Here is a 12,115-nt window from a genome sequence, read left to right on the forward strand (position 1 = left end):
GTGATTAGACAACATTCAGCTTGGTAATTTGATTTGATGAAGGTTTCAAAAAACTAGATAATTTTAATTTTACCTTCTGAAAATCTCAGGTAATGATGATAGATTGATAGATGATAGATTGATAGATGATAGATAGATAGATAGATAGATAGATAGATAGATAGATAGATGATAGATAGACAGATGATAGATAGATGATGACAAGAATATAAACTACAAGTCCAAGCACTTGGCAGTTGTTTGCAATGATTTCTGTGCAATTTTACAAACATTTTATTTACCAAGCAAAACTTAAGTATATTAATTTAACCAAAATATCTTTTGAATTCCCAAGTCATGTTACAACTTTTTAGATCCATCATATTTGGAATTTGAAAGTTGAATAATTCAACATGCCCTTTTGCAGGGGTACCTCTCCTTTGATATCCTGTGTGGTCATGGATCTGTTGTGAGCACCTAGAAAGTTGCTTCCACAGCAGCAGGAAACAAAGGTGATCCACCCTGAGTTCTGCATGTCAGCATTTTGACTGCCTAACCACATTGCACCCTTGGCTGAAAGTCCACATAGATTGCTACAACACCGCAAGTCCCATGACATCACTAGTGTCAGAAATGAAGAGCTACCAGAACAGATACACTGACCTAGTTTGTACATCTACAGTTAAAATATGGTTTAATTGGAACGAGGAGTGTGCTGGTGCATGCTGCTCAGAAGTCTCCACTTCAGATCTCCCCCACCCTGTTCCTGCTGTTGTCATTCCAGGGAGGAGATAAACCAGAGGCCAGCTGTGTGTTACACGTGAACCAGCGCTTGTAGTTTGTTTATCTGAAAGAAACCATGAGCCAGTAAGCTAAGAACAAACTAAGAACAAACTGCTTGGGGTTTCTTTGGAGTGAAACACACCATGAGTGATAGCTGACACATAACACAAAGCCAGTCTCTTGTTTGTCCCCCACCCCACAGCACAGCATAGGCCTCTGTAAGAACAGGATGCTGAACTAAATGTGTCTTTGGTCATATCCAGCAGGGCTTTTCTTATATTTAGATCTGTAAACTGCTTAGAAGCAATTTTGGCACATAAGCAGTATAGTCGTACCTTACTTCTCGAATGTAGTCTGTTCTGGAAGTCTATTCGACTTTCGAAAACCAAGGCTCAGCTTCCAACTGGCTGCAGGAGCTTCCTGCACTCAAGAGGAAGCCGTGTTGGATGTTCATCATCTAAAAATGTTCGAAACGGAACGTTCAAAAACTTACTTCCTGGTTTTGGGCATTTGGAAGCCAAAATGTATGAAGCCAAATGTACCAAGGTGTTCGAGAACCAAGATACGACTGTATATAACATCATCACCACCATAAATATCTTCTGTGGTTTAGGTGAGAAGATGAAGGAAGAAGAAGTAGAGGAACTGATGAAAGGGCAGGAAGACTCCAACGGCTGCATCAACTACGAGGGTAAGTTCCACTATACAGTAGGGGAAAGCAGCCATCGGGTGGGGTCAAATGAAAGAGGGCAGCGGTGCTGGAGGAAGGAGAATTTAACACTTCCCTCACCCATGCTGTTTTCCCAAGTAAATTGCACACCCCAAGCTGCTATTTTCTTTGCTTTGCTTTGCTGGAGACCCAATATAAAACAGTGGTACCTGTATTTTCCTCCCCAGTAGCTTTGGGGGAATTTCAGCTGGGGAAAACGTGCAGGATATGATAGCCATGTTCAAATATATAAAAGGATGTCACATAGAGGAGGGAGAAAGGTTGTTTTCTGCTGCTCCAGAGAAGCGGACACGGAGCAATGGATCCAAACTGCAGGAAAGAAGATTCCACCTAAACATTAGGAAGAACTTCCTGACAGTAAGAGCTGTTTGACAGTGGAATTTGCTGCCAAGGAGTGTGGTGGAGTCTCCTTCTTTGGAGGTCTTTAAGCAGAGGCTTGACAACCATATGTCAGGAGTGCTCTGATGGTGTTTCCTGCTTGGCAGGGGGTTGGACTCGATGGCCCTTGTGGTCTCTTCCAACTCTATGATTCTATGATTCTAGGAGGAAAGGGAGAAATATCCTCTCCCCAGCACTATTTCACTAGTGTATTCCATCCCTCACCCAAGCACAGATGCCTTTCCTTTTTAAGTTGGCATATCAGATCATGGATTTCTCATGTCACCTCTGTTTGTGCTCTGAAGAGATGCTGGGGATTGAACTTAGGACCTTCTGCATGCAAAGCAGATGCTCTACCACTGAGCCACATCCCCCTCCCAAATGATGGGGCTGAATCTGTGGTGTGCCCTTATCAGCAGCCCAATGCGGACAAGCTCATTGCAGGGGAAAGCGGGTGGCCAGTGTCCAAAGCGAGAGAGAAAAGAAGTGGGATGGTTAGCCCACGTTCATGTCCACCGGAAAAGAAAGGAGATTGTTTATGGGGCCACATGAAAAGTATGGCATCCCTCGCCCACTTTCAGCACTGAGAATGGTGCATGAATAGCAGCGGTTTCTCTTTTCGCCTAGGTTGAAATCCAACACTGCTGGCACTGGAACACCTGTCTTTCCATGAAAGGAATGAAAGGCTCCCTATCATTACCACAGCAGCCATGATGCTTTTGAGCTATTAATTTATTAGATGTTGAGCTTTTCAGCATTTCCCAATGACTTCTCCCAATGATTTCATGCAGGTTTGGGTTGAAGTGTCATCAGTCTGCAGATGACACTTGGTCAGCTCTACCTCAGCTCCCCACAGGCTGTTGAACTTTTCAACCAATGACTGGAGGCTGTACAGGGTTGGATGAGAATGAACAGGCTGAAATTGAATCCATTGGGCAGGCAAACCCATAACTTTGGACAGAGGCTTACATTGGTCTTAGATGAAGCTGTGCTCCCCTCAAAGGACCATGTTTGCAGTTTGGGAGTGTGACCCTGGACTCAGAGCAAATTGGGGGTGCTCAGGTGGCAGCAGTGGCCAAGGATGCTTTTTGCCAGTTTAGGTTGGTATGCCAGCTGTGATCCTATTTGGAGAGCAGAGCTTGCCTCACTTACTCATGCACTAGTGACATCTAGACTAGACTACTATAATGCACTTCATGTCAGAGGTGCCTTTAAAGATGGTCTGGTAACTTTGATTGGTACAAAACATGGTCACTTGGAAACCAGGCATTTGGAACATATTTCACTAATATTGCATCAGTTGCACTGGTTGCCAATGCATTTCTGGGCCCAATTCAGAGTGCCCAAAATGGTTTGGAGACAGGTTCATCTGTACCTGTCTCAACCTGCCCTAATGTAAAGCTCTACCTTGCAGGCCCTGTTAATATGCCTGCCTCCAAAGATGGTTAGGTTGCTCAGGCTTCTTACTATGGTCTGACTCCACTGGGGGTTGTTGCTGTTGCTGTGCTTATGCTGACTTTTAATAGCGTTTTGAAGGAAGCAGCTGCTCTAAATGCTCAAAACGGTTTAAATATTAGGTTTTATTTTGTATATCATGATAAGTCCAACATATAAACAAACAAACAAACAAAGAGCAGCTGGAGAAATCCCTGCATGGCTTCAGTTGAAAAGCAACAGGCAGGGATCAGAGAGAAATGCCATAAGTGTGGCTTCCAGAGCGTGGGGGCAGTGTGGAAGCTGGAATGACTGTTAAGGGGGGGGGGGGAGGACAATTACCGTAGCTTGAAAAAAATGCAATGACAGAAAGGGATCAGGAATTGCATGAAAAAAGGACTCTGAACCATTAGCAGATCCTCATAGAATCAGATGACCCTGAGGGTCATCTAGCCCAACCCTCTGCAATACAGGAATCTCAAAATGTGGTCCTCCATCCAGCTCTATCTACAAGAACGGCAAAGACAGGGGCGTCTTACCCACAGAGGCTAGTGGCGCAGGGCACCAAGTTCTGGAGGCTGCCAGGGAGGAGGCGAAGGCTGGATGTGGCGCCTCCTGGCATCAACTTGCTGCCTGCCTCCGCCATGCTGCACTGAAGCAGCACCATGCCCAGAGCCTCCGCCTGCCATGGCCACCACGGCACGAAGCAGCCAGCTGAGCCGCGAGCCTCCGCGTCCAGCCTCCGCTTCTTCCCCGCCGGAGGAGCTGCCCTCCAACCGCTGCCCGCCTCCTCCAGCTCCGCAAAGCTGTGTGTGTAGCCGGCAGCGCTGTCCTCCCTAAAAAAGATTGGCAACTCTGGGAAGGGGGGGGGCGGCGCCAGAGGGATATTTGCACCATGGCACCGGATATGCTTAAGATGGCCCTGTGCAAAGGCAACCTGATTACTTTGTGAGATAGCTGGGACTGAAGCAACAGGGCTCAAGAGTGTACAGTATGAGAAGTAATCCCAAGAAAGAGAGATCAGAGAATTCACATCTCACTTTGGATTTATCAGTGCTGTCATTTGTCGACTGGTGGCAGGCGCTACTAATTAAATGAGGTGATAGTCAAGTTTTATTTTTTTATCATCTTTCTCATAAATTTACACACCACAATTGTAAAAAGCCTCAAAGCAGTTTACAAAAAGATAAAACAGTAAAATCATTGAAAATTTACAACCGTACCTTAAAACATACAAAAGTTAAAATACTAAAATAGATTAACCTTATCTCAACTTTCTAAGCATCTGGGTAGGATGTCTAAACAGGAATGTTTTTAGCAGGTACCAAAAAGAGTACAGTGAAGGCACCTGCTTGCTCTCAATAGGCAGGGAATTTCAAAGTACAGGCGCTACCACACTAAACAATCAGTTGAATGGGCACATGTTGGGTAAGGCAACCTCATAGTTTTACTCAGAGCAGGTCCATTTAAATTAATGGACCTAACTTAGTCGTGTTCATTAATTTAAATGGGTCTACTCTGAGTAAAACTTAGTTAAATACCACCCACGGGGTTCAGCTCATGTTGCAATTCTACTACTGGCTCATCAGTTCCACTGAAATATGCTCTCAGTACAGAAGAATTTTGACACATCTGGAAATGTCTGTTTTATTTTTATATATACTAACAGTGAACACAGTTCTATTGAGAGCTTGTTCTTAAGGAGCTAAAATGATGCCAGCCTTGCATGAGAAGGAAGTAGCAGTAGCAGCGGGTTGAGGGAGAACCCCAAAGTTTGCAGAAGTACCAAAACAAAAGACAAAAAACCCCACACCTCGGGGGGGGGGGGAATCCTAATCCTAATAGTCCAATGTGGACCAAGCACACTCTGTGGGTATGGAATGCTGACTGGCTCTTGGGGAAGGGAAAAAGAAAACCGAGAGGGAGGTGGATTCGGATGGAGTGTCCTGAGCAGGAGCACTCGATACTGCAATGTCTTTTTCAAGTTCCCTGCTTCCATGACGTATTGATTATGTTTTATTCCACAGCATTTGTGAAGCACATCATGTCTGTCTAAACAGATTTCTCAAGACACGTAGTTTGGTAAGTTCCTTCTGTACACGTGCTCTGGTTTCTTTCACACTTCTATTTGTGGGTGGCTTTTATTATCTGCATGTAGCCAGCAGCAGCACTGAGCTACTATAGGTGGCATCCCTACCAGTATCAGCTGAATTTCTGTGGGTGACAATTTGAAAAGAGCTGCATTGGTTTATAATACAAAAAGGACCCTGTGACATTCAATCCCTTTCAAGGGTTTGACACAACTGTAACAAGTACATAAATAAGGCATGGCCCAGCCCAAGTGAATGGTGTTTCAGCCCCACTTAGAGCAATTCTGTCTCTCATTAAAGTCCGTTAGAAGAGCTTCACTTGGGCTGGATTGTGTCCACAATTCCTGTCTAATGCTGACTTTTCTCTAAGATAAGGATTTCTCTATGATTCTCAAACATAGATCATAGGCACACAAAAATAACTAATGGCAGCATTGGGGCTTTAATCATATTATACATTTCACTCTGATCTCCAAATAACCTGACATAAACACTTAGGATCTTATGTGGTCTCATCAGTAGGTCCAGAAGTTACCAAGTCAGCTATGGCTGACCAGGAACAAGTTGTTATCAGTCTCAGTTTTCATATCTGTAAAATGGAACTATTGCTGCCTACTCATAGGGTTATTTCAGAGAGAAAGTATTTATTGCAGGTTGAAAATGTAAATATAGGCATCCCCCCCAACTTATAATAAAATACAGAATCTAATGATATTTGCTTTGCTTTTTGACAGAACAAGATCAGCGGGCACTTGAGATCTACAAATCTAGGAAACTATTGCTCCATCCAGTAACACCATCCTAGAGCCTTAAAGGATTGTAATAGATGCCTTCCAATCATCCCCTTTTTTAAAGCCATCAGCATCAGACACCAATTGAATCTCAAAGTTTTTACACTTCACAGAAGAAGCACTTGCCAAGGCAAATGAGGACTACATTGCCACAGCTGTTAAGCCCAATTATCTTTTTTCCATATTGTCCACCATGAAAACAGTGTATGTTCTTGGCCGGGGGAATACGAATCTGATAATAAATCTCTGTGGTCAGTGAATGGCTGGAAAATCTTTCTTTAATCTGTTCAGATCCCCATTAAAACAAATTTGAAGTCTTAATTTATTTTCTTTATATGTTGTATTCCATACAATAAAGTTTTATCAAAAAAAGATATTATCTGAGGTTCAATTTGATTTCATGTAGATCCAAGAGCGGTTTTAATTCCTTGGGAATGAGAGATAGAGTGAATTTTTTAACAGTTCTTCAATGGTTTCAAATTTTTCATTGGAACATATTCAATTCTTATCCAAGAAAACTTCAGAATGCCCATTAATTACTTTAATTGGCCAGTACATTCTTTACAACTTATTAATTGAAGGGACAGGTGCCAGGCAGCTGATGAATAAGTAATTAAATTATCTCTGTCATAGGCATGTGCCCTTTAGCATCCTCCCAGTTCCTCGTGGCTCAAAGGAATGGAAGGAATGAGCATATGGTAATGGTAATGTCTCTTCCTACCAAAGTAGGTAGCAAAAGTCAGAAGCAACAGATTCCATTGAATTTAGAGATGTTGACAAATAGTGCCCTTTAAAAATGTGTTTATAAACTATTTTAGGAATGCCACTAAAATGCATTTGCCACATTGAACTTAAAAGCTAACTTGCGCCATGCAAAATAGCTCATTTAGAATTTTCTAAAGTGGAATTTTGTAAGACTGAGCCATAAAGTGGCTTGAGAGCACTACATGTGAAAAGGATCTAGGAGTCTTGGTTGACCACAAACTAGACATGAGCCAACAGTGTGACGCGGCAGCTAAAAAAGCCAATGCAATTCTGGGCTGCATCAATAGGAGTATAGCATCTAGATCAAGGGAAGTAATAGTGCCACTGTATTCTGCTCTGGTCAGACCTCACCTGGAGTACTGTGTCCAGTTCTGGGCACCACAGTTCAAGAAGGGCACTGACAAACTGGAACGTGTCCAGAGGAGGGCAACCAAAATGGTCAAAGGCATGGAAACGATGCCTTATGAGGAACGGCTAAGGGAGCTGGGCATGTTTAGCCTGGAGAAGAGGAGGTTAAGGGGTGATATGATAGCCATGTTCAAATATAGAAAAGCATGTCACATAGAGGAGGGAGAAAGGTTGTTTTCTGCTGCTCCAGAGAAGCGGACACGGAGCAATGGATCCAAACTACAAGAAAGAAGATTCCACCTAAACATTAGGAAGAACTTCCTGACAGTAAGAGCTGTTCGACAGTGGAATTTGCTGCCAAGGAGTGTGGTGGAGTCTCCTTCTTTGGAGGTCTTTAAGCAAAGGCTTGACAACCATATGTCAGGAGTGCTCTGATGGTGTTTCCTGCTTGGCAGGGGGTTGGACTCGATGGCCCTTGTGGTCTCTTCCAACTCTATGATTCTATGATTCTATGAAAGTAGAACTTCCAGTTTGAATCAAACACAGAGCCTAACTTATCATCAGCTTGGAAATGGGAGATCTGTGATTCAAATCAGAATTTTACAAAAAATGTGAGACCCAACAACAAATATTTTCATTTTAACTGCATTTCAAATGTGAGTAAAAAATTATTGGGCCACCTAGATGGAGTACAACAATCACAGCCACTTGTGTTAATTTCTATGTCGGCAATGATAAAACAAGGTTTATTTCATTTGTAGTACAGAGTTAAGACCTTGATTTAATCTTACTCTTTGATGGCTGCTGTAGAGTAATTAAACAACAAAGCTACATCATTACTGGCATACTTTGGGTCTCAGCTTGACACTTTCCCCATCCCCTGGGCACATATAAAACTACTTTAAGCCCCTAGCCAAGTGCCAGCTTATTCTATAACAGTCTGTCTTAACCTTATTAAATTTCTACATGTGAAATGGTCATAACTCAAGAGGCACCAGGTGCATTAGCGAGGTGGGGTTTGAGAAGCAATGTAATCCTTAATGCGCCAGCCAGCTGTAGAAGTGGGTGGTGTCAGGTTTCCATGTCTTCCTCCACCAAACCCCCTCACCAGCCCCATGTTCCTATTTTAAACCCTGGCATGCAGGCAAATGTCCAAATTAATATTTGCACTAGTTTGTGCATGGATAGGCTGCCAACCATTCATAACACAGTCTCCATAAGTGGAAGAACAGCCAAGCCATTTTGTGCATGCTTGCAGATGGGAAAGAAGCAACTTGTACCTGATTCCTGACAATTAGATTCTCTCTAGGAATCTATGTTTGCGGGGTTAGTTCCTATATTTAATTGGGATGCAGGGTGAAGGTATTTAGAAATCAAACTTGATTTTTTTATTTTTCATGAACATTAAGGATGTATTAGACACTGCTTTCATTGTGTTTGGAAGGGCATACATGATGTGTTGCCCATTCTTCCCTTCACATCTCTGGAACAGGCAAGGCTGAGAAATAGTGACTGTCCCAAACACTTAGCCATGAAGGGTTAGCAATATGAAGCCATTTCCCCCAGTTCTAGTCAGACACTCTAACCACTGTGCGATACATCTGCCTATACATTTGTTCTTCAGGAAGAAGTAAGAAAAAGAGTAGGCTGCTGTCTAATAACTTTAATTTGGCTATTACATCTACCTGTCAGACTGGGTAGCCATACAATGTCACAGGCAGGTTGAGGGGAATAATATAATCATAGAGCTGTAAAGTTGGAAGGGATCCGAGGGTCCAACCCCCTGCAATGCAGAAATCTCAGCTAAAGCTGAGTTTGCGTTTAAGGAAAGCAGGGCTTTAGCCTTTTCACCTCAAATCATATTTCTGTTGCTTCTACACTAGTCCTCAACAGAGATCATACACAGAGCATGTGACACAAACACTGCCCACCAAAAAAGTGTTGCTGTATTCTGAATAATTGTGTAAGGAAAAGCAGTGTTCAATGTGCAGAGGCATCACTGCACCTGTTAATCCAAAATCGTATTTGTTCTATTAAAGGACTGTGACTTAGCTAAAGTTAGCCATGAAATTAGCCCAAGTGAACAATTTAGGCATGATTAAATCCCTTTGCTTTCAATGCAATTATCAGGCGTGGCCAGACTTGGCCCGCCAGATGTTTTGGGACTACAACTCCCATCATTCCTAGCTAACAGGACCAGTGGTCAGGGGTAATGGGAATTGTAGTCCCAAAACATCTAGAGGGCCGAGTTTGGCCGTGCCTGGATTTAGTTGAAGAGTCGGACACGACTAAACAACAACAACAGCAACAAATTTAGCTGGGCTGCAGCCTTTAAATAGCAGTGCAGTTTAAGATGTGATAATCTTTTCCCACCCAGTAACTGAAATACATCCACACATCTCCTAACTCTTTCTTTGTCACTCTGTGTACTGAATATCGATGTAGATTCAGACTCCTCTTCCAGTCCTTGTCACCTCAGTCCCTCACTGAGATTCTAGGAGGAGGCCAAAATGCAACCGGTGCCCTTCTTCCCAGCATGGCAGCCAACTTAATGCGGGAAGCATCCCTTGATGGTAAGATGGTTGAACTTGAAGCCATTGTTCCACTGGCCTTTAAATGTGCAAAGTGCTTTACACTGGTTCCTCGGAGCAGAAGGGAAGCCCACTCTGGCCACCACTGAGGGGCTCTCCCCACCTCCGCTCAGCACCAAAGCCAGGTGGGACTGTGGAGCTGAAGGCTAGAGCCTCTAAATCGCTAGACTGGCGGGTGGAGAGGAGCCAACTTGTGGCTCATCTCAGGTGCCAAAATGTCTTGGGCTGGCTCTGCCTAGACATCTAAAGACTGCTGCTTTTATGTGGGGCTGGCCCCAAACATTTTGCTGCCTGAGGCAAAGGACAAGATGGTGTCTCTCCCCCATTGCACATACAAAAATCAACTGGAATGACAGTTAAATCTTAATCCGCCCTGTTGACAGGACAGTGTCTCCACTGCCTTAGAGGGCACAGGGCAGGCTGTATGGCCCAGACAATTCTGCCCTCCCCAGCCTAACCCTAACCCTAAAACAACCGCTAACCCTAACCGTACCCCTAGCTCAAAGCCTAAGCCTAACCCTAAACCAAAATTTACCCTAATCCTAACCCTAAAACAAACCTTAACCCCAGCGCTTTTTTCCTAGAAAAATAGGTGCTGGTACATGGAGTTGTTGCAGTAACCGTCACACTTTTTAACCAAAAAAAGAGAGGTGCCAGTACTACGTAGAGTTAGGATTGGGGCCAGGACTAGGGCTAGGGTTACGGTTACGTTTGGGTTTAGGGTTAGGGTTGGGGTTAGGGTCAGAGTCAGTGTTAGGGTTATCGTTATGGTTACAGTTAGTTGTTTGTTGTTCAGTTGTTTAGTCATGTCCGACTCTTCGTGACCCCCTGGACCAGAGCACGCCAGGCACTCCTGTTTTCCACTGCCTCCCGCAGTTTGGTCAAACTCATGCTGGTAGCTTCAAGAACACTGTCCAACCATCTCATCCTCTGTTGTCCCCTTCTCCTTGTGCCCTCAGTATTAGGGTTAAAAGATTAAGATTTTTTGGGTTACGGTTAGGCTTTTTAGGGTTAGAGTTAGGGTTAGAGTTGCGTTGGGTAGGGTTGGGGTTAGGGTTGGGGTTAGGCTTGACTTAGGGTTGTGTTTGGTTTAGGGTTAGGGTTAGGGTTGGGGTTAGGATGGGTTGTGTTAGGGTTGGGGTTGGGTTAGGGTTAGGGTTATCGTTATGGTTACAGTTAGTATTAGGGTTAGGGTCTTTGGTTTAGGGTTAGGCTTAGGTTTTTTAGTTTTAGGGTGAGGGTAAGGGTTAAGGCTTAGCCTTAGGTTTAGGTTTAGGCTTAGGCTTATAGTTTGGTTTAGGGTTAGGGTTTTTTAGTGGTGGTTTAGTGTTATGGACCAGATTTGGGTTAGGGTTTGTTTTTCATTGAGTGTTAGGGCTAGGGTTAGTTTTAAGGTTAGGGTTAGGGTTAGGATTCCTGCTTGGGTTAGGTTTAGGGTCAGAGTCAGTGTTAGGGTTATAGTTATGGTTACTGTCAGTATTAGGGTAAAGGGTTAGGATTAGGGTTTTTCAGGTTAAGGTTAGGGTTAGGGTTTTGTTTAGGTTTAGGGTCTAGGTTAGGATTTGTGTTAGGGTTAGTGTCAGTATTAGGGTTAAGGGTTAGTGTAAGGGTTTGTTTTAGGTTTAGGATATGTTTTAGTGTTAGGGTTTCTTTTAGGGTTGGGTTAGGGTTATGGTAAGGGTAAGTTTAATGGTTGGGCTTAATGGTTAGGGTTAGGCTCAGGGTCAGGGTTAGGGTTAGGTTTATATTCAGCATTAGGGTTTGGTTTAATTTTGGGATCATGGTTAGGGTTGTGGTTATGGTTAGAGTTAGGTATGTGCCACCACAGTAACAGCACAAGGAACTGAAGCATCTTTGTTTTTTGCAGAATGTGGGAAGCAATGGAGATACAGGGGCAGCGAAGTGTATAGGGAAAGCTGTTGAGTGCAGGCCGTATGTAGCTATTCTGGACAATTAATTTCTCGTACTGATCTTTGTCCAGTGCTTGCACAAACCCAAGTTAGCATCTCCATTCAGCCACAAAGCTCACCCGACTATTTAGTCCAGTTTTACTGGCAATGGTCATTTTAATAGGTCCAATTAATGTGCAATCATGACACGTGTGTCATGCTGGATCCAGAAGGCAGAACAGGAGCGGAACAGGGTTGCCTATGGTGTGTTTATGTGCACCGCTGATGCATGCGGGAGACAAGAACGGAAGGAACCCCCTCGTGAAATGGTCACCAC

General features: G+C 43.7%; 1 protein-coding gene and 1 non-coding gene across 5 annotated transcripts in view; one reads left to right on the forward strand and one right to left on the reverse strand.

Moving 5' to 3' along the window:
* Positions 1-6,559, forward strand: part of MYL1 (myosin light chain 1) — a 30,693-nt gene extending 24,134 nt beyond the window's left edge. For all 4 annotated transcript variants that reach the window (XM_053364890.1, XM_053364915.1, XM_053364907.1 and 1 more), the window contains 3 exons: positions 1,376-1,453; positions 5,332-5,386; positions 6,129-6,559. In XM_053364890.1, the coding sequence (XP_053220865.1) occupies positions 1,376-1,453; positions 5,332-5,360 (107 nt within the window). In that variant the 3' untranslated portion in view covers positions 5,361-5,386; positions 6,129-6,559. The remainder of the gene's footprint in view (positions 1-1,375; positions 1,454-5,331; positions 5,387-6,128) is intronic.
* On the reverse strand, positions 2,173-2,244 carry TRNAA-UGC (transfer RNA alanine (anticodon UGC)). Its single transcript has one exon. It is a non-coding gene; the product is annotated as a tRNA-Ala (tRNA).
* Positions 6,560-12,115: the final 5,556 nt, after the last annotated feature.

Source organism: Podarcis raffonei, chromosome 1 (genome assembly GCF_027172205.1).
Source record: "Podarcis raffonei isolate rPodRaf1 chromosome 1, rPodRaf1.pri, whole genome shotgun sequence".
NCBI classification, from domain to species: Eukaryota; Metazoa; Chordata; class Lepidosauria; order Squamata; family Lacertidae; genus Podarcis; species Podarcis raffonei.